The sequence below is a fragment of the Eretmochelys imbricata genome, chromosome 22, assembly GCF_965152235.1.
Source record: "Eretmochelys imbricata isolate rEreImb1 chromosome 22, rEreImb1.hap1, whole genome shotgun sequence".
In the NCBI taxonomy this organism is placed as follows: Eukaryota; Metazoa; Chordata; order Testudines; family Cheloniidae; genus Eretmochelys; species Eretmochelys imbricata.
The window spans coordinates 8,025,972-8,053,304 of record NC_135593.1 but is presented as its reverse complement, the minus strand read 5'-3'; the positions used below and the strand labels follow the sequence as shown (position 1 = coordinate 8,053,304).

The following is a 27,333-nucleotide window of genomic DNA, read 5'->3' as shown; positions in this document are numbered from 1 at the left end:
TAGTGGTCATCAGTCGGTGCCTCTACAGATTCTCAAAGCTCTTTGTGGCCTTACCTCCACTGAATACAGGAGTACTCCCTGCATCCAAATCAGTGAGCAAATAGATCAGAGCCATTCAAATCCCTCCTCTTTTATCCAAACAGACTTGAAAAAGGGAGAAAATCCCCCTTCTGTCTAGAAGTCAGGGGAGGAAGAGGCAGAAAGAAGAAATTTGGCAACTGAAGTCACAGCATGCCACAAAGCAATGGCTGCAAAATGTCCTGAGACGGAGTTGCAACGTTTGTGTTGACACTCTGCTTTAAGTCTACTAACAGTGAATCATGTGTGTCACAGCACAATAGAATCAGGATGTGGACCTTGACTATTTTGTGGCTCCCTGCAACTACCTTGGATGACTAAGTAGCTCTCTGGCTGTACATGGTTGGGAACAGTTGCATTGCAGTAAGCTGAAGGTGTCAGGAGAACACCTCTGATAAAGTCAGAACAACAGATTCTAGGGCATGAAAAACAAGTAGGTGTAAGGTGTCTCTCTTTCTCTCTCTCTCTCTCTCTCTCTCTCTCTCAGACACACACACACACACCCTCAGAGTGTTACCTTTAAATGGATGTAGCAGTCTTTCAGTTCAGTTTGTCTGACCAGAGGTCCCTCCACGGGGCCAAACTGTGTGCGTTTGGGAATGCGTCTTTTGGAGAACACTCCCCCCAGGAACCTGTCTATATAGAGCACCAGGGGGAGGCTGGCTCTTGCTCTGGTCAGCACTGGCCGGTTTGGGATTGGGTGCAAGGGTCCATGTTTCGGACACACCGAGGGATGTGAGTTATTACACTCTTCACACCCTGCAACACAGTCAGAGAGGAAATGAATAACTGACATGAATTCCCATGCACTGGCATAAAGAAAGGCCCTTACACATAAGATATGATTTCCCTTTAACCGCCTCTGACCTGAATACTTGCCAGAAACTGATGCAGGTACCACAGCACTCAGGCCAATGGTGTCTCTTTATGCTTTAAGAAGGTTGTCATCTTAAAGCGAAACATAGAAGCCTCCCGTTTTACTTATAAGCAAACAGTGCACTCACTCCTTGAAAGCTTCTCAGAGGCCCCAGCTCATGGAGAATGCAGCTGCATACTCTCAAAGTCAGATAGGCTGGTGTGAGTATATATGCTTCTAGGTGCAATCTGAGGTGTTGGCTATGACCTCTAAAGCCCTGCATGGTCTTCGACTCCACTTACCAAATGGTTGAGAAAGGTAAGATTCCTATTTGAATTTTTGCCCGAAGGATTGGAACCACTATAATGGGTTATAAAGTTAGCTGCCTCTTTTTAAAACAACAGCCACAGAGAAGGAGGAAAGAGAAAAGAACCAACTACCTTTGGGGGAAGAGGGCAATAAACTAAATGCTTCCTCTTATGCTTACACAGATCATGGGGGTCAAAGGGTCGAGGTGGATCTGGGTCCCATTCATCCAAGTCGGTGTCTTCCCCGTCTTCATCTTCATCTTCATCATCCTCGTCATCGTCATCCTCTTCCTCTTTCGTTTCCATCCTCCCCATTGGGTTCTGGAGAGGTGCTAAAGGATCAGAACTATCCACTGCCTCCATAGGAGGTAATACCTGGTTATGCACTGGTAATGATGCCTGAGGAAAAAATTCACAACACAGAGTTAGATGGCTCTCCTATCCAGAGGGGATCAAAGCTCACAATTAGATCATCACCTCTAACACAAAGGCAAGAAAACAAAATTATTGACAATCTACTCTTCACCTGTTTGTTTCCTTTGGTAACCAAACAGAGAAGGAGAGAAAGTGAAATCATGTGTATATCACTGCTGAGGCTATGTGCCCTGTAATGCGTCACTGTTCATAGTACTGTGAACCTTGCCCAGTAGGCGCGTTGTGAAAATATCTACCTAACCCCATAAAAGAGTGACATGTGGGGAGGATGCATCAAATGAGAGGAATTTTGAATCTTCACAGAGGGTCTTAGCAACTAAACAAATCCCACTCCCTATCTGTGCTTGAAGAAAGTACCTTGGGTCTCCATGGGCTAGTTTAATTTATTTTGATTTATAAAATGCAATTATTCAATGCTCTGGCATATGATCTTCTCCCTCCTATCACGAAAGCAAATGAAAACAACACCTGACATACACACAGAGGCAGAGTTCACACACTCTCTCTCTCTCTCACACACACACACTTTATCTCACATGCACATGTGTACACACACACACACACACACACAGAGGCAGAGTTCAATAAGGCAGTAGATAATTAAGATCTAAAACCCTAACAACATAAGATAATGAGGCTGATTCTTAATAGCTAAAGGGTATTTGGTTTTAGCTCCGATTTTAATGAAGATTTACTTTCTCTTCACCCACACAAAAAAGCAGAGGTAAATTCTACACAATGTACAAAAATATCCAACCTCCAAAACAGGTATCTCAGACAGAGAATAAGAAAGATTATATATTGTAAAACCTGTCTTAACAGACTACCAAAAAGAGACCAACAGTCACTGGTCACATATAATAGTAGGGATTACTAAATTTGATACTCAAAGCCTTTGGAGAATACTTTAAAGCGGGGTTCTCAAACTTTATTGCAACGCAACCCACTTCTGACAACAAAAATTACTTCCTGACCCCAGGAAGTGGGACTGAAGCCTAAGCCTGCCCGAGTCCCACCACTCTGGACAGGGGGGCCAAAGCTGAAGCTCAAGGGCTTCAGTCCCAGGCAGGGGGCCTGCAATCTGAGTCCTGGCGCCCAGGGCTGAAGCCCTCAGGTTTTGGCTTCAACCCTGAGCAGTGGGGCTTGGGCTTCAGCCAAAGTTTAATCCAGCCCTGGTGACCCCATTCAAAGGGGGTCCAGACCCACTTTGGGGTCCCGACCCACAGTTTGAGAACCGCTGCTTTAAAGTGATTGCTTCAGATAGAACAGTCCCTAGATAGAACAGTCCATGTTTCACTATACATTAAACAAATATCCCCCACCCCCTCAAAAAAGTCTCACATTGCATGACAAGACAGTGGAAAGCTGTAGAAGCCTTCACTAAAACTCTTTTTGCATCGCTTCCTGCATCAGGACATATTTAATCATCTGTTTCCATGGAGCAGTGAAATCAGAGTACCTTTACATTTAAAAGAAATGGGGTCCTGGCAACTTACTCTGTCTGCTTGTGGACCCTGCTCCAGAGCCATTTGCTGCGGGGATTCGGCAACGTTGCCAAGCACGGAGAGGTTGGTGGAATTCATGCTCTGAGCAGCAGCAGGCAAGAGCACGGTTACCTAAAATCATAGGCACTCATTTTAGCACTGCAGCATTTCCATCAGTCACTTACATATGGGCAGTGCCCTGCATACAAAGCTTCTTGGAGCTCTTCACAAGATGAAAAAAATGCAGAGTTCTAAAGGTGTTTTTGGTGGAGATGATGGGCCTGAACAAAGCACCTGGACCCAAGCATTCCTGAATTTGAGGGAAAGGGTTTTGAATCCAGATCTGAATTTTGCAGCTTTGGAATAGTCCATCTCCAGCTTTCAGCTTTAATTTAAGGTCCTTTCCAGTCTGGGATTAAAACCATGCTAGGTGCAAGTGTGCTTAAATGCCCTTTAGCTAGCTGGCTCCTGCTAGAACTAGTGCACCAGGGACTTTATTTTTTCTTTTATTCTTCCCATATACACACTTTTCCCTCCCTTTTCCTTTCCCTTGCAACAAAGACTATAGCTCCCTAATTTCTTCTCTGTTTCTTTTCCTTTAACAAGCCAAGGGACAATACGTTAAAGAAACTAGTAATAATGAGAATAAGTTGAGAGATGAAGCCCTCAAAACTCGGGATTCCAAAAGTTAGCATTATCTACTGCCCCCCTTAGTTGGCCACATGGCACGTGCAGTATTTTTCTATTCTTTTTTCCTTGTTATAGTAACGCACATCTTAATTTACAGTATTATTGAGTGTATTAATTTTCTTCTCCCATAGAACAATTTAGCTGTGTAAAACTGCTGAATTAACATTACAGAAATGACCTTTCCTGACTTCTGAGTGCTGCTTTCTACTTATCCGTGCAGGTATTTTACATGATCTTCATCACTGTCCTGTCTGAACTTTCACCTTTCTTAACCATTACCACTGCACTGGCGCTTGTGTTGTATATAATTATATAAGCAGTCTTTCAACTGAGACACAAACCCTTGTCCATCTATAGAGAGGCCTTGAGAGAACTAAATGATGATCAAAACCAGACTAAACGTGTGCAGTCAAGAGCAGAGAGGGAGGAAGTCCCTCTTATAGATATATACATGGAGGTGGTATATGTTTTCTAATTCTAGTTCTGCTCTAAAAGAGATAATATTAGAACAGCCCAGGCTTCCCTATGGGCTAGAGTGGGCACAACAGAAAGGATGCATTGGCTAGTATATTAGGGCTTGTCTACATTACACGCAGGATCGACAGGCAGCGATCGATCCAGCTGGGTCGATTTATCGCATCTAGTCTAGATGCGATAAATCAACCGCTGTGCACTCTCCCGTCAACTCTGGTACTTCACCGGAGCGAGAGGTACAGGCAGAGTTGACGGGGAGCATCAGCTGTCAACTCAACGCAGTGAAGACACCGCGGTGAGTAAGTCTAAGTTCGTCGACTTTAGCTACGTTATTCACGTAGCTGAAGTTGCGTAACTTAGATCGATCTCCCCCCACTTAGTGTAGACTAGGCTTTAGAGAGCTGTAAATTAGTGCAATTCCCCAAAAGGCTAAAAAGTATTCTCTCAGGGAACAGACAAAAAAAACAACAAAAAAACCCAAAATACATGGATACTCAAGTTCCTAGTTCCTTTGAGTTTGTTGTTGTTTTAATTGGTCTAATTTATAAAATTGCTTTCAAATTAGGGCTGCAGAGAACAGTGTGAAAATGACCAGGATTCAGCCAAGAAGACAGCTGAAATTAACTGTCGGGTATTGACATTTCCTGATGCCAAATGGCAATGCAATAGGCATCATTATTCAGTGGCATGCCTCCAGACCTGCCAGCAATGAGGCGTTCACACAAAGCTTGTGTCTGTGCATATATCATATTAGCACCCCCATATATATCACACTTCAAACACATTGTTACTCTCATCTCCATTACATGCATTGTAAGGAATCAACATTACTTTTAAAAAAAACCTTGGAATGGCCCTTTCATACCAAGTTCTTTTGAAAGACAGGAGGAGCCTTCACTATCATTTTAACTGCTATGATTAGCTCAGATTTCACACAGGAAATGTGTATGTATAACACTCGCAGAAGCAGCAGCTGCTCTAATGATATGATAATGGTTCACAAAAAACATGGAAGTCCTATCCTGGGAAAATTATGATATTAAAAGATGTTGGTGTAGGGGCGGGAACTTGGTGGGAGGGTTGGGGATATAGAGATAAAGTGCTTAGTACTCACGTGGCATATCCTGTCATTATCAGGAGATACCGTATGTGTGGGGATGGGAGCCAGTATCTTTGCTGTGTTTTAAGTGTATAACTTGCATTGTGTACATAAGGTTTCTGATTTTAAGTTTGATCATACATTTACAGCTAAAAGCCTGCTGAAAAAACACAGATTAAACAGACAATAATAAGGGTGGGGGATGTTTGTTATTTTTAAATGTGAATCCAATCTAATAAAAAATGCCAGACTGGCAACTATGGACTGCAATCCTCTATTCACAGAATAGGTGGAGTACAGACAACAGCACTGAAAGCTTTCTTCACATTCTACCAATGTGCCTCAACCCTGATTTGGAGGGTCTCTTTCTAGCAGTGAGAAAGGACCTTGTTCTCTGTCTCCGTTCATTCCTTCGAGTCTCTGCTGAGGCTGTCAACAAGGTTGCAGGATAGAATCAATTGTAGCGGTAGCTTTTATACCGTGGAACTGATTGAGAGCTACCATTTCACTTCATACAGATTACGAAACAGCTATCAAATGGTAATGATTTTTAAATCAGTAATGACTAGGGCTGACTTTGAACCAATAACTTAGAAGTGAAAGTATCCATATCTTATTACCATTTCCTTGAACTATCCAGTCCCTAGATATATATTAGACACAATGAAAAACAATCCTTCCCCACCCACCCAAAAAAAAAAACTTACATCATCCAGCCTTCACAACCACAGTTCTCAATTTCATGCTGCTCCCAGTCAATTTCAAACTGGTGAGCACATCAAGCAGAAAGCCTGGAATACACATATCAGACATGGACCAAGTAATTTAACTATTTAGCCCTTACAATTACTTTCCTAAGAAACACCTGAGAAATGTTTGGCAAATTAAGAACTGGATCCATAGTCCATTGACATCAGTAGAAAGACTCCATTGACTTTAATGGTCTTTGGATCAGACCCTGTATGAGGAAACTTAGAAGCCCTGGCTACCTGTGACTACACTAAAAACCAAAAGAAGTAACAAAACAAAACAAAAAAATCACACAGATCGATTCTCCCATTTAAAGGGACACTGTCGAGGGATTTTTCATAATATTAAGGAGAAACAAATCAGAGTAGTAGTAATATAACTCCTTTAAAGCTTAAAATTGAATTCTGCTACAATTTTTCTACTCATTTACACACACATTGGTCAAGATAGCACTGGCTTGTTATTGTAAGGTTGGTTGTTCGTGATCACCAAGAAGCTGGTACTGAATGACTGAAAGAGAACACGATTTGTTTTGGACATAACTCAAAGTATCACAGTCTAATACACAATCCACAGTAGAATACACAGTGCCCCTTTGCATTCCCTGAGAATTCCTTCAGTGTAGTATTCAGGATCCAATAGAAAAAAGTGCTTCTCACCTGCTGTGTTGTGGCATCCTGCTGGACATAAGCCACTTGGGACGGGTCTGTAAACAGAGTCTAAACAAAGCAAAAAAGGCTTATCAATCAGGCCTCAATTTACTACCAAATCACACAAGGAGAATTACTGTCCTGTTAAGACGCAACCTATGTAAGAATTATTTATTTTATTGAAGTTCCAAAGTGCATATTACTGTGGCAGCTGTATTCAATTTATACCAGTAACCCTATGTATGTAGAAATTAAACTGAAACCAGTGGCCTCCATATAGACTAGTGGCAGCTCCATAAAAGAATAATAATTTCACATTAATATAGCACCTTTCATTCAGATACCCAACAGGTGTTTATAGACTTTACTGATCGTATATATGGAATAATATTTTTCTCCATTGCTAAAGGGTAACAACCTCTAGGATGAAATACAACAGCTGTTTAACAGTACACAGCAACACTACAGAACAATTTAGGGCAAGAATTTAGACATATTGGATTCAACTGAAATTACAGGGGGATTTAGAGAGGTAAAATGGAATTGAACCAGGATCAAAGAAGTTGGAGACTACTAATTCCATCATTCTGCAAGTGTGGGAGAAGATGTATCAAATAGCTCCTATATTTAAACAATCTTTAAAGGCGACAAGTGGTCAGGAAGTTGGGTTTTAGTCTCATGTGAGAAATGACACCTCCAGCATTGTTTTGATAACTAGAAGGAGTGCCACCCAGTGAACCACAATCACTGCTTTTCACAGCATCTGGGAAGAGAAAACCCTAGGAAAACTAAGTACTGACCAAGGTCAACTCTACTTGGCTTCTGAGATTTAAAAATATCACAGCTTGAAGGGGTCTGGCTGTAGGTTGAATAAACACAATACGGTAAAAACTCAATCCGTGCTTTATAATGCATTGTGCTCAGATTTAAGTTACTGTCCTATTTACAAACTACAGCATCTAAGTCTGAGGGCCTTTTGAGGTCCATGATTAGTAACTTTCTAGGCAATTGCCACTTGTGAGCCATCTCCTCTCAACACCTCAGTCCCTCACTACTTTGTTCTCAAACTGGATGGGACTTGAAGACTGCTGGCAGCCTATGCACCATTGTATGAGAAACTCTGTATATACTAGCTCAGAGCTGTATGACATAGGTGGAAAATGAGGCAAAAGGCAACTCTGGTGTTGCCCCATATACCAAATACAGTTCCTTTACAATGTTAATATGAATGCTGCCATATCAGCAAAGGGATTAAATGCTCTTGACAAGGACTCTCTCCCTTTAAATATATTATATATACACATGGAGATTTAGATACATACATATATATATCACATAAAATATATACTATCAGGAACAGCAGTTATTAGATATTTATTTAATCTAATAATTATGCAGGACAAAAATCAGGCCTCTGAAATCAATTCTTTTGCCTAAATAAGGATTATTGGGTTAGAGCCAATGCTTTCAGATCCTATGACAAGAAGTGCTGTGCAAGTGCAGACTCTATTATTATTAATTACCAGAACTGTGCTGTGCAAAATAAGGAGACTGTTTCCAAGAAAAGCATGGATTAAGCAGCACCTCTTCCCTCTCCTAAGTATTCACAGCCTACAGCTTTTAGCATTTTATATATATATAGTGCAGGCAGAATTTCTCAGTGATTAAAAACACCTTTGATTTAATTACAGTCCAGTCTAACTGAAGTGCAATAGCCAGTACATTGTGGTTAATAGCCCCGACATCCCTTGATTACCACATATGCAGAGTTGACTGGAATGAATAGTACATACTCCCTCTTCACCAATGGTTAGAGAGAGGTGGCTATGCACAGCTGATGGCCATTAATACAAACCATATAACTTTGCAGGTAGCTGGCTTTAATCCTGAATTAAATTATTACTCTGTAAGGCCCACAGGGGGCAGAAAGGGGACGGCTGTGGAACTACACGTGCCTGCGTAGCCTCCACAGGATGGATGTAAACCAACGTGTGCTCCGAGGTGTCCACTGAGGTGTAAGAGGTGCCATCTGCTGTGTAGACCACCTGCTGCGGGGGACGGTCCTGATCATCACTGTACACAATTTGTGCCACTGTTCCACCTTCAGGGACAAAGTGCACCTGGAGAAGAAATGAAGATGATATCCTTAAATAAATGTCTCTGTGAAAGTGTCCACAAACACACTCAGAATAGCCAAATTCATCATGTAAAGGCCTCCTGAGTCCATTCTACATAGCCAATTGTTATGGACATAACACAAAAATCATTGTATAATTTGAACTGAGAAGCCTAATCTAAATGCCAGTGAGGTAGAAACCTGGTCATAAAAATCACTACAACTTTTCCTTTTTACTCCGCATTTTAACTAGAGACATAAATATTTATACACAGCCATCCCTAACACTTAGTTCTTGGATCATTCTTCTCCCTTCTGCTTTTTGCAAAAAGAAGTAGATATGATACAGGACAAGCCTTATTAATTGTTTATATACTTTTTCAATTTATTTTAATGCAATCTTGTGGATTTATATTATTTCATTCACTCAGTTTTGTATTTGGATGGTAATTATTTAGTTCTTATTTGAACAGCTAAAATAGTTCATTAACTTACTGATGCTGCTGCAAATGATACTACTATATCTGTGATATTAGAATGTGATATGTGGGACTGTTTCCCTGTAAGATGTACATTCATAAAGCTATTTGAATGGGAAAAAAATATAATCGCAAAAACTATTTGATGCTCCTAAAGCTGCTAATGGGATATAGAGACTGCACCTCCAGGCCAGCAGTTCATATCTACCCAGGTAGTGACTAGAAATTGTTGTCCACGGTGGCCTGTCTGAAATGAGCTGTTCTCAATCTTGTTGCCAGTAGGCAAGTGTTCTCTTCTTGACAACTTTGAGCTGAAGTGCTCAGCATTTTTGAAAACTGGGCCATTTATTTAGACACCTGAATATGGAGTGAGGAACCTAACTTTAGATCTCCATTTCCAAAGTATCTTAGCCAAAGTATACGCAGGTACTGCACTTTCACAGAGTTTGAAATAAAATTAATCTTATTTTATTAAAACTTGTTATAAAATAATTGATTTTGCTTGATCTTTTGGGATATTTTTTCTAAGAAAAAACATAAGCATCTTAGTTTAGGCACTACTGTAGATCTTGTAAAATAAAATGCCATTTCAAAACTAATAACAATGATGAGACTAATACATAGTATGCATACAGTGCCTTTCATTTCCAGGATGCTGTGAAAATACTAATGAACCCTCACAACACCCCTGTGCAATAGCCAGAGGTAGTAAGTATTGTTATTTCTATTTTACAGCTGGAGGAGCTGAGGTACAGAGAAATGCAGTTTCTTGCAAAGTCCAGAGAGCAAGTTATTGGGACAGCCAGGATTCCAAGGCCTTATTCACAATCCTGTGCAAATTCGGCTCAACAAAAATTGAATAATTGTTTTTAATGTATATTTTAAATCATTCCTCTGCACTGCTGAGACTCTGAGAAACAGTATCTTACTAATATTTGAGAAGTAAACATGAAACTGATTTGAAACTAATGTGAAACTAATCAATCTCAGTTTTGCTGTCCAAACTGAGTGGAATGCAAAGAGTGAAACAGAAGCAATGTAAAGTAAATGAGATTTTTATAAATCTAAGGCCCAATAATAACCATGGTTTAAAAAAAAATCTGTATATACGATATTACTCTTGACAGTGATGCTTTGAACTGATCCACATTGGTGCTAGAAAATTAAAGAAAAGAGGATGTGTGATGTGACTTTCTGTCATGCTTACAATGAAAAAATGGCAGTAGGAATCTACTACATATGTATTATGGTCTTGTCTTAGTCATGTGACTAATCCTACTGACATCAGTTGGACTAATTTGATGAATCCTTACACATAAAAGAAGGATTTGGCTGTAGCAGTCACTGGAAACTACATATTTCCTTTTGGCATCACTCCCTCCTACACTACCACAAAACTTTAACCAGAGGTCCAATTAGAAAGAAAGAAACTGTGGTTCTTTCCCAAGCTTCCACCCATGCTTCCAAGCCCAGCTATGTCCACTTCTGATGCCTGTACCAGCAGATTGTGCAAAGCTTCTTATGGATTGTTGTCCCCCTGCCCTGCGTGCTTATACTAGCAGTGAAATTGTGAACAATGTTGACATTTAAATGACCATTGATAGGCTCCAGAGATCACACCCCTCAAAATGAATAGAGATAGTTAATACCTCTCAGAGCTATTGTTTCAGGCTGTCTGCAAACTCAGACACACTTCACAGCATTGGCTTACACTCAGTTCAATTGCTAAAGCTTTACTTTGCAAACATAGGGGCTAGGCTTCGATTTCTTTTCAAGCTTAGCTTCTGGAGCACAAGGTGGCAGGCTCCAGAAAAAAAGTACGAGCTTGTTGACCTGCTGCAAGCAAGCTCAACTCAATCCCTCACTCTAAGAAATAATTAGAGAAATTTCTAGGAGCCACTAGTCACCTGAGCAGTATTCTGTTCCTGCTCAGTAGATTCAGACCACACCTGTGGACTTTCCTCTTTTGAGTCCATCTCGTCCCTGCTGTGGTGCTCCATGGTGATAGCTAATTACAGGAGCAGTGTTTGGCTGAATAGATTCATCTGTTCGCTATGTCTCTACTCACACAAGACAAGGTGATCTTCTGTAACATGGCTATAACGAGAGAAAAGAGACCCAAGATATTAAACAGCCGAGTACATTGCAATCAATTTCAATTGTAACAGAAAGGCAGCTGAAAGGTGTTACTATCTACCACATGCAGGGATGTGCTTCTATGACAGAAGAAGTCTTAATTTTACGAACATATTTTTTCTCAGTTCTCTTTCCCAAATCCTGCTGTACAGTATTTTCTATCTACAGTAGATGAGGAAACAGGCCAACAACTGCAAACAGCAGAGCTTCTGAGGAGGCCTGGGAGAAACAGATACTCATGAAGCAACCCTCCCATCCTGCAGCACTGAATGTGATAATCATTGCAGAGCAGAGAGAGGAGTTTAAAAAAGATCCATTTCCCTTCCCTCAAAGTCATCACATTACAGAGACCATCCATCAGCTTAGGGTTAGACTGGATTCCCTTTGAATCCCATCACTACTGCTCCTGCACTGGTCAGAAGGGGTTTGTTTCTTCCTGGCAACAAGGTGTTCCGTCTACAACTTTTGCAGCCTCTAATGGCCTACGGATCAAGAGACAGTGCTGGGAATTGAACCTCAGTCTTTCACAAAAATAATCATTATGTTCAGAGGCAGCCACTGTTTTCTCAATGTATTTGTTTAATTTTTAGTGCAACCGATCCTGCATTTAGAGGCAACTCTCCACATGCACAGGTCTGCAATCCCAGCTGGCATTTCACATACTATTAAACTAGACATTTTTTTAAACAGAGAAAGAGAAGAACAATGAAGCTTAAATTCTAATCGATGTAAGCCTGGAAATCCTGACAAATTGCTTCCATGCTAGGTTTTATTCACCCCTTGCGATTTTATCAGAGCCTCTCAAGCTGCCATCGGGAATCTTAGAAGTGTAATTTACAGCTCTGCTGATTGGGTTAGTCAGTCCTTTAGCACCTTCCCAGTCCTTCATCTCCAATGTCATATTAAATCATAGACTGAGGAATTAGCATGAGGCTGAGCCCATCTGATTTTTCAGCAAGTCCAATTAACTTTATTTTATACTGGCTGTCTAGTTGGGCTGATCTGATGCCAGCACCTGCCTGTGCAACAGGAAGAAAGCAGAAGGTCCCTGTCATAAATATAAAGGGAAGGGTAACCACCTTTCTGTATACAGTGCTATAAAATCCCTCCTGGCCAGAGGCAAAATCCTTTCAACGGCAAAGGGTTAAGAAGCTAAGGTAACTTAGCTGGCACCTAACCCAAAATGACCAATGAGAGGACAAGATACTTTGAAATCTGGAGGTGTGTGGGGGGGTGGGAGAATAAAGGGTTGGTCTGTCTGTGTGATGCTTTTGCGGGAACAGATCAGGAATGCAGACTTACGACTCCTGTTAAGTTAGTAAGTAATCTAGCTAGAAATGCGTTAGATTTCCTCTTGTTTAATGGCTGGTAAAATAAGCTGTGCTGGATGGAATGTATATTCCTGGTTTTGTGTCTTTTTGTAACTTAAGGTTTTGCCTAGAGGGATTCTCTGTGTTTTGAATCTGATTACCCTGTATTTACCACCCTGATTTTACAGAGGTGATTCTTTTACCTTTTCTTTAATTAAAATTCTTCTTTTAAGAACCCGATTTTTTCATTGTTCTTAAGATCCAAGGGCTTGGGTCTGTGTTCACCTGTACAAATTGGTGAGGATTCTTAACAAGCCTTCCCCAGGAAAGGGGGTTTAGGGCTTGGGAGGATATTCTGGGGGAAGACATCTCCAAGTGGGCTCTTTCCCTGTTCTTTGTTTAAAATGCTTTGTGGTGGCAGCATACAGTTCAAGGACAAGGCAAAGTTTGTACCTTGGGGAAGTTTTTAACCTAAGCTGGTAAGAATAAGCTTAGGGGGGTCTTTCATGCAGGTCCCCACATCTGTACCCTAGAGTTCAGAGTGGAGAAGGAACCTTGACAGTCCCTCACTGATGCTATCCTTGATTTACATTTTAAAGGCAAATTATTATAGTCATAATTTATTCCCATAAATTCTGACATTCGGTTTGTCACTGACAAGCTAGAAAAAGAAAAGGGAAAAAAGCAGGCATTTTCTGCCTTCTGTTAATCTCACAAACAATGAAGGAGCCTTGCAGGACCTGAGCACATACATCCTACATAGGCCTTCCCTGCAATGCACAAAGCAATAATTCAGGAAAGCTTTACTATAACCTCACTCCGTGGAGTGATGGAAAAATTAACACCATCGCCACACTGAAAAACAACAAATGGAGGAAAGAGGCTTTTGTGCTTTATTAGACAGTATGTCATGCTATCATCACTGGTAACAACCTCTCACTGACTCCCTCATGCTAAGAAACACATCGCATGCATGTTTTGCTCAACCCAAGGGGTGACGGAAGAAAGTAGGATATGTCATGTGACTTCATAAACACTCATGCCGTTAGACTCTGGGGAAAAGAAAACAGAAATGTTACATTCATGAATGACGGTATATATATCCTAAAATATAACCCTAAAATCTGGGCAAAGAGATGAAGAGGTAAGAAAAAATGCAATGCCAAATCAATGAGTGACGCTTTAGCCAGGGATCTTACTAGTAAGAAAAAAACACTATTAGCTGCATTGAACAATGGTCAGTGCTGAGAATCATCTAACACTGCTGTCCAAGAGGCTACATTATAAGGTGTTAAAGAAAGAGTTTACTATAATAAATAATAATACATAGTATTTTGACCTTCTATAGCATCTTTCATCCAAACACCTCAAAGTGCTTTGTAATGTAGGTAAGTATTATAAGACTTTCTTCTTATTCTTATCAAATCCTTCCTTTAACTAAAATAATTCAGTGATTTTGTTAGCCCTATGATCACCAGGGTGTATATAATGGATTGTGTAGCGCATGATAGTGTTCATAATATTAATAACAAAGTCTGAACAAGACAGCGTTTAGCTGAATTTATCTTAATATCATAACAATCTTTCTTGCGCTCCTTTTCTATCAATTTATTCTAAGTTTTTGGCCGTCGGTATTAACTGAATTAATTAATTGCATACCCAGTATTTTAATCAATTATCCAATAACTACCTGCCTAAAACAATCAAAATGGATCAAAATAAATGCTGAAGTTTTATTGTTTGGTTTATTTATTCTATTTACACACACACACACGAGAGAGAGAGATTTGGTTACTAAGAATCTGATCAAGTAAACCAAGCATTGAATTAAGCGGAAGGCATGAATATAACCAATTAACAGATGGTGTAACAGGGTGGCAGAGTTTTTTGACTGACTCCCCCTTTAAACAGGTGTTGAAATCTTGAAGGCAGATGCTGATTCATTCCTGCTGGCTCACGGTGGTAGGAATAACTCTTGTATGTTGAATATAAGGGAGGTTGGGATGACTCTTTGGCCCCAAACTGAACTTTACAATATAATCACAGCAGGAAAACACCAGGAACAACCAAGCTTAGGGAGAAAGCATAGGGTGTAGTTTAAATTTTTGCTGTGGCTCTGAGTTACTGATAAAACCAAATCTCAGGAAGAGAGGAAGTTTGGTCTACATTCAGTGGGTCAAAGATTCAGCTTCTATCGACTGGCATAGTTCCATTATAGCTCCAGTTCAATGGAGCTATGCTGTTATACAGTGGCTGAAGATCTGGCCTGATGTATTTAGATTCTGTTCAGAGAACAGTGAAGATTTCACTGCTTACAGATGAGGAAATCTTGCTTACACCATAGCTGAACTGAGGCAGAGAAGTTAAGTGATTTGTCCAAGGCCACATATAGAACCCAGGAATACTCGATCCCAGTCACTTGTTGTAACTACTAGACCACGTTGGTTCTGAAAACCACCTTCTTTTGAGAAGCTGCAGAACTTGTTCATGCCTTTGATTCAATTAGTGTAAAAAAAAATCTGGTAAGTTATTGTTCGATTTGAATGGCTATATAGCTGCAATACATGGCTATCAAAAATTGGTTCTTCATTAGTCTTTTTATCCTTCCATTTTAATAATCAGAATATACAGCAAAACACCTTTCCCTGGAACAAGGCACAAGGGAATTTGCAAGTCTCTTTGTAATCATTGCAGTGCATTTGCGCCAGTGCTGCTAAATTGGAGCAAAAGACTTCCAGTGGAGACAAGGCCTTTGAAAAAGAATCCACGACTTCAGAAAGTTTGAAAATGGTTTAGTTAGAAGTCACTTTCCACCCTGAGACATTGAAGGCGAGAATGCCAGGAAATGTAAATACCTGAGGGTGTCTACATTACAGCAGCACAGCTATGGCGCTGTAGCTTTGCCATTATAGTGCCATGGTGTAGACACTTCCTACATCAACAAAAGAGGTTTTCCCATTGATATAGGTAACCCACCTTTCTGAGAGGTGGTAGCTAGGTAAACAGAAGAATCCTTCTGTCAGCCTAGCTGTGTCTACACTGGGAGTTAGGTCAACCTAACTATAGATTGCAATTGCATGGGCATGCAAGTTTTCACAGCCCTGAGCAATGTACCTTGGTCAACTTAAGTTTGAGGTGCAGACCAGACCTGAATAAGTTTTAAAACTGAGCTCATAGAAGGATGCTAAGGGGACAGGCTGAAAGAAGTTTCCTTGCTGAACCTTATGCATAGGTGACCCTCCTTGAATTAATCTGGGAGGTTGCTATTCTTCCCTCCAAATGCATCCTCAAGATCCACTCCAGCTTTCTGACCTATAAGAAATAAGTGCTAACGTCTCTGCACTTCAGGGCTCCCCTATGATCTTTTCTCAGTTCTCCCAGCAGTACTGGCTCAGTGCACAGTGGAGTAACAGATACCCAAGCTGGCATGTGGCTATGGAACTTTTAAAAGGCAGTGACAGTTGGGTCAAGTCATCTACCAAGGAAAATTCTTGACATGTGTCCAGTCTCCCCCTGACTCATTACACCCAACAGAAATGTTGCGTTTAGATTAGCTGTTGAGAAAGGGTGGTAATTGAGTGAGTTGACAGTGACTTCACAATGGCCCAACTTAAGGGTTACATGAACTGTTTACTTTACTGTCTGTAGCCTATATAACAGGGGTGGCCAAACTGTGGCTCGCGGGCCACATGAGGCTCTTTTCCCATTAAAGTGTGGCATGCAGAGCACCCCAGTCCCATCCAATTCCACCCCCACCCCCACCCCCCACCATTCTCCACCTACCAGACTTGGGTGGGGGAAGCTCAGGACCTCTGCCTTGCAGCAGCATGGTGTGGTAGGGGCTTCTGCCCAGCGAGGAGGGGGGTCTTGGGGCTTCAGCCCTGAGGGGCGCTCCTGCCAAGGCTCAGGGCTTCAGCAGGAGCGGAGCTAAAGCTCCAACCCCCGGCTCCCGGCAGGTGTGCCCTGGCTCTCGAACTTCTGAAGATTGTCATATGTGGCTCAGAGGGCCAATAAGTTTGGCCACCCCTGCTATAAAACCATAAAAACAAGACACAATTCTCATTAATATTTAGCTTAATTACAACCTAGTTTCTTCAAATATAGCCCTATGCACAAGATTGCAATTAATTTTAATTATATGGAAAGTTTGTCGAATCTGTGCTAGTCCATCATTCTGACTGGTGCCTCCATTAAATTATAGATGAAAGATCTTTTCTTGGGCTTCTGCATATTTTAGAAGGTGACTTGCATGGGCCTTGTCCTTTGCCTGGGATACCCAAACTTCTGGCATAATGAGGGAATACTCTCTTCTATCCATGCTACCTGTCTATGGATCATTCTCTACATGTATGCATTTCTCTTTCCAAATATTTTGGGGGCTTTTCCACACCACGTGTAGAAGTTTGACATCTTAGGAATACAGGAATATCCGTGCAAATATGCCAATGGGGGATTTTGCTGCGTCAGAAGAGATGCATGCAGATGCAGTGTGAACCAGATGTAACTCAATTACTTGCATTTCTATAGCATCCCTGAGACCTATATAGAGCATAAGCAGCATGTTAAGCAGTATGCCAATGTGCAATATGCTAAACCATTTACAGCACCCCTGAAGAGAGCATTTTCCTCCTCAAAATAGAAGCCATGCCTCACTCAGTATGGAATCAGGTGATGACACAAGGGCTGCAATGCTAATGGGTAGAAATACATCATATCATCATCCCTGAGTGTGAAAGAAACAGGATACCAATAGAATGCAGCATAAACAACACAGCAGGATATGGTGTGAGGTGAAACCCACACATTTCCCTTTATTAGGTCCCGCCCTCCAGATGCCAGCACATGTAGAATGCAGCTGCCTGTCTTCTCAAATCTATAAAGTGCAACCCCATCAGCAAACTCCTCAGACGATTCTACTAGCTCCTCATTCATTTCAGGATACGGTTTAAAATTGCCCTACTTTTGTTAAAATCCTCTGGGGACTTCTGCAAACCTCACAGACTCTGTCCCTCTTCTCTTCCAGCACTTGCTTCCTCTTTGACCTTTCCAAAATCTCAATGTTGCTCCAGTCTCTTGCCTCTACAATTCTCCATCTCTTTCCAAGCCTCACGTGTAAACCTGCCTTTATTCCTTTGATACCTTCTCATGTCTCACTTCTTCCCCTTGTCACATATTGTCCCTAACTGCAACGCTATTATTAATTCTTCAAATTCTTTGAAACAATCATACACAAAATAATATATTATTCCATTGAGATTCCCCAAAATTGGAGGGAAGATTGGGGCAAGACAAAATGCAGGTGTGCACCTCAGCAGCAACTTGGAAAACTGGAAATGTACAAAATAATGAGCTTAATTCAGGAATTCTCAAGTGAAGGGGCTTGACCCACACCACAGGGTGGTGAAAATTCACCAATTACATGGAAAAAAGAAACCAGGGGTAACTGGACTCAGAAGGGGCAAGGACAAGGAAGGGAAGGAGCAATTCCCTCCCCTTTCCTCCTCCCCTCACCTTCTATGGCTGCCCCCACCTCCTCCCTGTTCTGCCCCCTCCCCTAACCAATTTGTATTTAGCTCTCACATTTACAGCATGCAGCTCTGGAGGAAGCACTATGCACAAGCAGCTGCACTTACATTGATTCAGTCATGCCCTTAATCTGAGAAATGTTCACTAGAAAATAAAGCTGCTCAACCGTTTACTGATATGATGGATTTTGAATTAGAGAATGACAAATAATCTGTCACTTGGTATTTCTGTTACTGCAGTGTCAGGGCCAGGAACTGTTTCGTATACTGGTTACTAAATTTTACAAACGTAAAATTCTTAATTTGTCTCAATTTATTCTCTGAATAACAGGGGTCTAACCTTTTACTTGCAGAATATAACCGTTCAGCTAAGAAAGTCATTTGCACAGGGACAGTGGCACCTTTATAACAAATACAGAATAATAAATACCCTCTACTTTTGTACTCATGGCACCAGTGTAACCTCACCTCAGAGTGAATTCCAGCAGCAATGTCTGTCATTTATACGAAAATTGATGTTTCTATTTGGTAAATATCTTCCATAACACAAAATGTCTTTAACCAAATTAATAATTAAAAAACAAACACACACACAAACCTTTTTAAACACTTGGAAGGCTTCAGATGCGGACAGAAGAGAACCGTGCTCTTCATTTCTAGACCACCAGTTTGAATCCAGTTTACAACAGTAGCGACTAACTTATTAGCACCCCAGGGAAGCTCTAGTCGAGGTCCACGGGTGCAACTGCACACACAGAAATCAGGCCCAGACCAACCAATATGCACTCAGTGCATTTTCACAGGACCCCCATCTCAAGCTTGGCCTAGCTGTCCCCCCATCACGATGCAGGCGCTGCCAGGCCAAATTTGACAGAGTGGCACTGTGACCCCTTGTGCCAGGTTGCAATGCCATTCACTCAAATTCAGCCTGGCCACCCCTCCAACGAAGGGTCTGTTTGTCCTGGTCTGATGGAGGGACAACCAGGCCAAATTTGAGTGAACGGAGTTGCAAACTGGTGTATGCAGTTTCAGCACCAATCAGGTCTGGCACCTGCCATAGGTAGTGCAGGGAGCAACTTGCTTGTCCCAGATCCCAATATCACCACCACTGGCATCATCATGCTGGGCCCAAGTCAACCTGCCAGGGCAAGAGCTCGGCGGTAGGCGCAGATTCAGGGATACCGCTCCCATCAGCAGTGGGTCTGGAGCTCAGGGAAAGATAGAACTGGAAGCAGACCCCCAGCTGCACGCAGGGCAGAGCCCCCCATCTCCACAGGGAAGACAGCAACCCCAAAGGCCTGGGCCCTCTCTTACCCCCCCCAGTTCCCCACCCTCCAGTACTCATTGAATCAGAAGTCTACATCAGCCCCTGTATCATCAGATCATTGTGAAGTGAGTTGCGGATGGGAGGTGAAATCCAGCCCCACCAAAGTCAATGGGAGTTTTGCTATTGGCTTTAATGGGATTCTCAGTTCAAGTTCCGGTGGACAAGTATCCATATCACCATATTGCTGGCAGCCTCAGAAAATACATGAGCTACGGGTCTAGCCAAAGCACTGGTTTTCCCTGCATGATGCTATTACTGAGGTTTCCTAACTTTTTGAGAAGGAAGGTTTGAAAACTCCATTATGATGAATCCACTCACTTCCGACTGAGCTAGAAGACAGTGGCAAAAAGTTCCCTTTCAGTATCAAAGACTTTCAGAGAGGCTATATTTATCTCTGAATACCTGAGAAAGTACATCACTTTCTTGTATAAGGAATGAGGTTTGGTGTCCCCCAGCTGGCAAGCATAGGCCATGGTCATAGTATTGGCTATAATGAAGACATGCTGATAATTTTACCTTATGAGAGCTAATGACATACCTTAGTTCTGGAAAGCTGATGCTGCAAGAGTTGGCCCCTGCATTAACTGATTGTTTGAATGGCCTCCCCAGCTGAAAAGACTGGTATCCACTGATGTGGATCTGGTCAATTCGATTTAGGATGAACTGCTTTGACCCTGTGCTTCTCAGTCCAGTAAACTAAGCAGATTATTGATTGGGGAACAGTGATATTGAACTGGGGATGACTCAGAAATTCTGGAGAAAGAGATATAAATCCAGAATTCCCAACTCCATCAAACTGTTTGAAAACCAAGAAGGAAGAGTTGACTTCCTGGTACCTCTCTTTCCTTAGAACAACTTCTATTACTCCAGTCTGAACTAACTTCCTGAATCTGGAATTCTTGGGGAAAATGGACAAACTGAGAAGAGGGAAGAATTGATTAAGAAGAGGTTAAAGGGAGGGAGGGTGCTAAGAGATTCTGTTGCATACTCCTTACTACCTGTTCAAAGCAGAAGCCCCAGGAGTTGCAAAGTTGAGGAGTCTTCCCCATGGGACACAGATCTTTAGGCAGGCAAGGTGGTGAATCATGCTGAGGTCATGTTACAGCAAAGTGCTCTGAAATAAGTTGATTCTGAGTCAGTTCCGAGGTCATCTTATGGTAAGTACCTGTTTTCTGGTCCAATGAATATGGAGGCAGAGAAGCCCCACAAGTAGGGCTTATTTCTGTGAAATGATGTATATATTTCCATCTGCTTAGAGGGAAAAGACATCTGCTCCTTGTCCACTGCCTATATAACTGCTTTCTTGAGAGGCTCTCCAAAGAGCTTTCCTCCACTCATATGATTCCATTTCTTTTCTCTTCTATTTAGGTTCTTACATTACAATAATTGCTATGGTGTTTGAGCACAGAACATTCGCTTCACATTTTTTGGGGCACAGATAGTGTTGCTTGTTTGGTCTGAATGGTTAGCCAATACATAGGGCCTTGCAGTGTTGTTTCCATTAGGCAGAGAAACTGATGAAACACTCAGCTACTTTCTTTGGTTCAATCCTATTTATTTACAAAGAATATACACAAAGTCTTGCATCCCTGAATACAGTAGAAACAAAAAAAACAGCAGGAAGTTTCCTTGCTCACTATTTCCGAGTCTGCTCCTCCAGTCAGTTCTGTGCTCAAGGAGCTGTCACTCTGATCCTTTTCTGGGTCATGCTCATGACTGCTTCGCTGGTTGTCTGCTGGCTCTCTGCCTCTCACAAAGAGCCTGTCAAAACAATCTTCTAGCCCTGCATTTACAACCAGTACCAGGGAAACCCTCTTATTCTCCCAGGGTTAGTTTTTTCTCAAGCCTTGTCATGTAGCCCACTGCCTTGGCCAGAAGCTTCTGTAGTTTTCAGTTATCTCGCTTCATAAAGGAACATTTAATTGCTCCTTCCAGCCAGCCAGAAAGAAGGATGTTTAGCACACCCATGACTTTAACCAGGTCTCTTTATAGCAGCGGTTCTCAACTGGTGGTCTGTGAGCCCTTTCGGGGGGGCTGCGGAGCCTCATTACTGAAACCCAATTTCCCTGAGCCCCAGCACTGAAGCCAGGAGCGGTGCAGGGCTGAAGCCTGCACCCCCTCACCCTCCCAGCCCAGGAGTGGTGCAGGGCTGAAACTGATGCCCCCCCCTCCCAAGCCAGGAACAGTGGATGGCTGAAGCAGGGAACCCCAGCGCCCCCCTCCCCGCTGAAGCTGGGAGCCGCACTGGGAGCCCCCCCGACCCGTACACAGGCCCAAGCTGCCCCCTGAGCTACCCCCTGCTTGCAAACACCCCCTAGCTACCCCCTGCCTGCACACAGCCCATAGCTATCATCTGCCTGCACCCTGAGCTACCCCCCTGCCCGCACGCAGCCCCTAGCTGTCCCCCTCCCTGCACCCTGAGCTACTCCCCTCACTTCACAGAGCCCCTAGCTACCCTCTGCCTGCACCCTGAGCTATTTTCAAACTTTTTGAACTGACACCAACCCCCTCCCCGGAGTTATATTTTTGGTTGCGTCCCCGTACAGCCCAGACAGGCTGGGTGGCCTCCTGAGTGAGTCAAGGGATGGAGGTGGCGCTCCCTCCCTACACCCTGCTGTGTGGAGTTGGCTCAAGCCTCGCCAGCCCTTGCCCCCCCCCCCCCCCCGCATAGAAGTAAAACTATGCCCAAGGGTCACCCCGGCCCAGAGGCTCACGCTCTCCCCCCCACCCTCTGCCAGGCCCTGGCATTTTTATAGCATATTGATGGGGGGGGGGGCCTCAGCAAGAAAAAGGTTGAGAACCCCTGGTCTATAGATCAAAGACCTGCCTGATGGCATCCATTAACAGCTTCCACCATACCAATATCTTCTGGCCACCACAGTAATTCGTTCTCCACCTTTTTTTCAGGGAAGCAAAGAAGGAGAGTGATTTCTTTCATCTCCTTATGAGGACACTCAGGGCATGGCTACACTAGAGAATTTACAGTGGCGCAGCACCCCTGTAAGCTCTCTAATGTCGCCACGCTAAGCTCTCCTGTTGACTTAATTACTCCAGCCCCCGTGAGCAACAGAAGCTATGTCTGTGGGAGAAGGTCTCCCACAGGTCTCCCACTGACAGTGTTGTCCACATTTGCGCTTATATTGGTGTAACTTATGTTGCTTGGGGGTGATTTATTTACCCCCCTGAGTGACATAAGTTATACCGACATAAGCTGTAGTGTAGACATTCTCAGATCAGAGTCGCTCAGCTGGAAACCATGGCTGGAGGTAGCATTTTTCTCCTGGGAATAGCTGGGCTCAATATATTTTGGTTCTTCTTCCATAGGGATTTTTGATATGGGGGTTCCTGAAGTGGACACACATACAAAATACTAAACAGTATATGTATTTCAAGGGTGTTGCCCTTTTATATTCCTGCTGTTGGGGAAAGGGCACCTTTTCTCAATGGTGAGAATATGCAGAAGACTCTGACAAATGGAGAGGACAGATTCTGCAGCAGGACCCTTGGAGTTAAAGCAGTGCCCCCACTGAGCCCACTAGGGAGATCCCACAGAGAAACCAAAATCAAGGGGTTTCCAAACATTCTTTGTTGCCCCTGATCTGATAGGATAAAGATGGAAGAAGACTGGAGCTATGCAAGTGTAATGGTCCACCTCTCAGCTCAGAGAATCACAAAACCATGGCAATATCTCAAATGAGAATCCCTTTACAATATTGGCTGCATAAAACAGTTGCTTTGATTTACTCAAGGCTACAGAAGAGGTTTGCATGCTGAGGTTCCTTACAGCAAAAACAGGAATGGCTATTAGCTGAATGCTATTGGTGCTGAGCATTGAATACTCTCTTTCACCACTAATCATATACAAGGACAGCAAGATCATCATGCAAGGTGGGCTTTATACTAAATTATGCTGTGAATTGTCATCCAGCTTTTAATATCAAAATGGTTTATTATGCTCAAAAGTAGAAACCCATGTGTCTGTAACAAGCTGTATCCTACACTTAACTTAATTATCCCAGCACACATGGGAGGTAAGTCAGTAAATTTTCTGAGAACCTTTGGAAGAATTTGCTCTCATGGCAGCAAGAAGGCTGGAAGGTGCAATATGTTTAACCTCACTGACTACTGAGTCATGACTGCTGTCTTTTTTCTGAATTTTCATTCATCAAAAACGTATTTATTTCAAGGAACTCTGGCTCTAGTGCATTCTGGTTGCATGTTAGTAATCAGGTAAAGTAGGACCACAAGATTTATATTTCACTGGTGGAATAGAGATGGAAATCACACTTACAGCTAGGACACAAAAGTCTATTTATTTCCAGGACAGGAGTAATGGTTGCAATTTATTTAACCATATAATAGAGAGAATAATTTGGCCAAACACAAACAAATCTTTACTCAAATTGTGCGGAATGGATCTATCTAGTTCTTATATCATGTCCGTCATCATATTAGCTGATCATCTAAAATCTCATTATGATGTTCCTAAATCGTTTCCCACAGTTTATTAGATTTAGCTGCTAAAAATCTATTTATTTTAACCATGAAGTATAACAGGGAATCAACCATTCTGAATGAATCCCAGGACAGTGTAACATTTTGATGCTTGAATTTTTTCAAAACGCAATCATACCAACTGACCGGGGGTTGCAAATTATAACAGGAATCTTCTACTAAAAGAAATGTGATTCCTTTTACAAACTCCCGACTGTAATTTGCACCCAGATCTGTCTATCAAAGAAACAGTCCTAGTCTTTTTGACTGGACTACAACGACTTCATCAAACTCCTACCTAAATCTGTGTCCTCATTTCATCCTCCACCTCCTCTTGTCAACTAAGCTGCTACACATCAGCTTCTCTAACTACTCCCTTTGTCTTTCTCCCATTCTTGGCCTTCTAGTCTTTATGCTGCCCACTAAATTTGGCACAGTCTCCTTCAAATTTCCTTCTTTCACAAAGATTTCTTGCTCTAATCTTATTAAGATACTGCTTTGCCTTCTGGTACTAAGACTGATCTCCCACACATCAAACTACTCAGACTTAGGGCATGTCTACCTGTACAGTGCTTCAACAGCGCTTCTGGTGAACACGCTCTATGCTGACAGAAAAGAGCTTTCCTGGTGGCATAATTAAATCACCTCAGCAAGCAGCAGAAGCTACGTGGGCAGGAGAAGCACTCCTGACAACACAGCGCTATCCACACTGGCGCTTATGTAGGTGTAACTTACATTGCTCAGGGGGTTCACACCCCTCGGTGACTTAAGTTCTGCCGACATAAGCTGTAGTGTAGACATAGCCTATTAGATTCTAAGGAATTTGAGTCAGGGCCCTTGCCTGTTAAATTGTTCGGGAAACAGCAACATATTGCTTACATAACACTATAAGGGTATGTGCAGTAGTAAAATAAAGCTACCTAATGAAAAAAAATACAGAGGCCTCAGAAATTGGAAAAGATAAAAGCAAAATGAGGGGCTTTATCAAAGTACATGTGCCACAAGCTGACATGTACAGAACATCCAGGTACAGAGCATTCTTAGATTTCCATAAAGGGAGGTGACAGAAACATATCAACACTACAATATTGCTTGGGTTCGCCCCAGCCTACATCGGTCATTTTGTTGTATTCCTCCTCTTGCTCACCACACTCATCCCAAAGTTTTATCTCCTAATTGCTCCAATTCTGTATTTCTTTCTGCTTTCCTCTACTAGTGTTTCTATCTTTTTGCTAAATCTCTAGATTAAAGTATCATGCCATTTTAAACTTCTCAAAAGATTTGGAAGACAAAAGCTGGCTCTATGACAGAGATCGCAAATTGTCAGCGTATCTCAATATAGTCCCATTTCAACAGCTCCCCCCCCCCCCGCCCCCGGTGATTTAAGGCCACAGTCGTGTCCCATGAGCTAGGGAGGAAGGATCACCCCCCAACAAAAAACCGCACAGTGCCAACAATGCTGGGCTTGGTAGTCTCAGTAAGGTAGCCCTGCCATAGTATTTCGAGGACAGCGATCGCTCAAATGGAGAAATCCTGAAACGTTCCCGTCCCCCGAAGTCAAATCTGGGTCCCGCACAGGTGGCTGCATGGCAAGTCATTCGCATTTCGATCCGGAGAGGCCCCGCCTGCTGCAGTGGCACCTCCCAAGCACCCACAAGATGCCTGCCCACACCCCGGCTTCTTCCCTCAACCTGCATGCCGGGCAACCCTCCAGGCTCCTGCCGGGCGTGGGGAGGAACCCACTGGGCCTCAGTCCCCAGCACACCAGGAGCAGGCACCAGCCAAGCCCGCCCTGGACAGCCAATCACGGGGGGGGGGGCCTGGGCAGAAAAACAGCCCCACCAATAGAACTGGGCTCTTGCAGCCCCATGGTCTCCCCCACTCCTCCCCTCCCCAATCGGAGAAGGGGGACAAGACACACCCCAGCCAATCAGAGTCCGGGGCAGAACCTCTCCCCCGCCCTAGAGCCTAACGGTCTCCCCAACATACACACAAAGACACCCCCGGCACCAGCCAATCAGAGGAGGGGGCGCGACCCCCCTCCCCCCCCGGATCCAAGGGAGACAGGGGTGCGAAGTCTCTGGCCAATCAGAACAAGGACCTCTCCACCGCACAGACTCCTCTCCCCTCGACAAAGCGTGAGGCGCAACAGCCCCCAGAGCTGGCCTGGCACCCAACGGTCACTCAGCCCCAACCACTCTGGGACTGGGAGGGGGGAAGAGGCAGAGAGGTTGCGCCGCATGGGCTGGGAGAGGAAGAAGACCGAAGCCGAGGGGAAGGGGAATGATCCAACCATGGGGGCAGGGGAAGATGAACGGGCCATACAGGGGCAAAATGCCCAGCGTGTTGGAGGGGGGGTAAAATGGCTCCGACACCCCCCCCCCGTTAATGAGGTGCCGGGGTCCGGACTGTACCATCCGGGAGGGGGGGAAGTTGGGTGGGGGCAGCCCCTTACCCCCCTGTCCGGGGCGGGTGGGGGATCCCGGTCGGGGAGGGGGGGAAGAAGCGGACTGTACCTCTCCTGCAAGTGGGGGGGAAATGACAGCGCCCTACTCCCCCCCACCCGCGGGAGCGAACGGTTTGTCCCGGCCCCAGCGCTAAGGAGCCGCCGGCTCCGGCGCCATCTTGGGTGCGACTAAAACAACAAGCCCAAATTCCTGGCATGTCTCCGCGGTGCCCCTGGGCCAGACTCCCCTCCCGGACCGTCCCATCGCGTTACCTGAAGGGGTCCCATGCGGATGCCGCGCCCCGGCCGCCGCCGCAGGCGCCGCCGCTGCCCCAAACCCCCCCACCTGTCCTCACCTCACAATGGTAGCTGCAGACCAGGAGGGGGGGCGGCCGCCCGGACCTCATTACCATAATCTGCCTGGCAACAGCTATCAGTGCCGCATGCTGATTGGCCAGGAATCCCGAGCCCGGGGAGACCGGGCAAACGCACCCCCCTCCCAAAAAAGCACCAAGCGGCCTGGTCCCCAGGGGGAAGGTGAAGCAAAGCCCCCCCCTCCCCCCAGTCCACAGGAAAGGGGGAACCCTTGCCCGGGCTTCCACCCCACCCCAGCACCACCCACCAATCACAGCGCCGCTCTCATCCAACCGCAGCTCCGCCGCGGGCCTGCTCGCCA

At 43.7% G+C, this 27,333-nt stretch overlaps 1 protein-coding gene across 4 annotated transcripts in view; it reads right to left on the bottom strand.

Moving 5' to 3' along the window:
• Positions 1-27,049, bottom strand: part of PRDM10 (PR/SET domain 10) — a 73,351-nt gene extending 46,302 nt beyond the window's left edge. The window contains exons 1-8 of one of the 4 annotated variants that reach the window (XM_077839622.1): positions 26,931-27,030; positions 16,649-16,894; positions 11,327-11,516; positions 8,780-8,944; positions 6,834-6,893; positions 3,174-3,293; positions 1,422-1,641; positions 596-837 (exon numbers count right to left, since the gene is read on the bottom strand). In XM_077839622.1, the coding sequence (XP_077695748.1) occupies positions 596-837; positions 1,422-1,641; positions 3,174-3,293; positions 6,834-6,893; positions 8,780-8,944; positions 11,327-11,419 (900 nt within the window). In that variant the 5' untranslated portion in view covers positions 11,420-11,516; positions 16,649-16,894; positions 26,931-27,030. Of the gene's footprint in view, positions 1-595; positions 838-1,421; positions 1,642-3,173; positions 3,294-6,833; positions 6,894-8,779; positions 8,945-11,326; positions 11,517-16,648; positions 16,895-26,930 lie in introns of all 4 variants that reach the window. The other 3 variants (XM_077839621.1, XM_077839624.1, XM_077839623.1) reach the window with 3 other exon arrangements.
• Between the last annotated feature and the right edge of the window lie 284 nt (positions 27,050-27,333).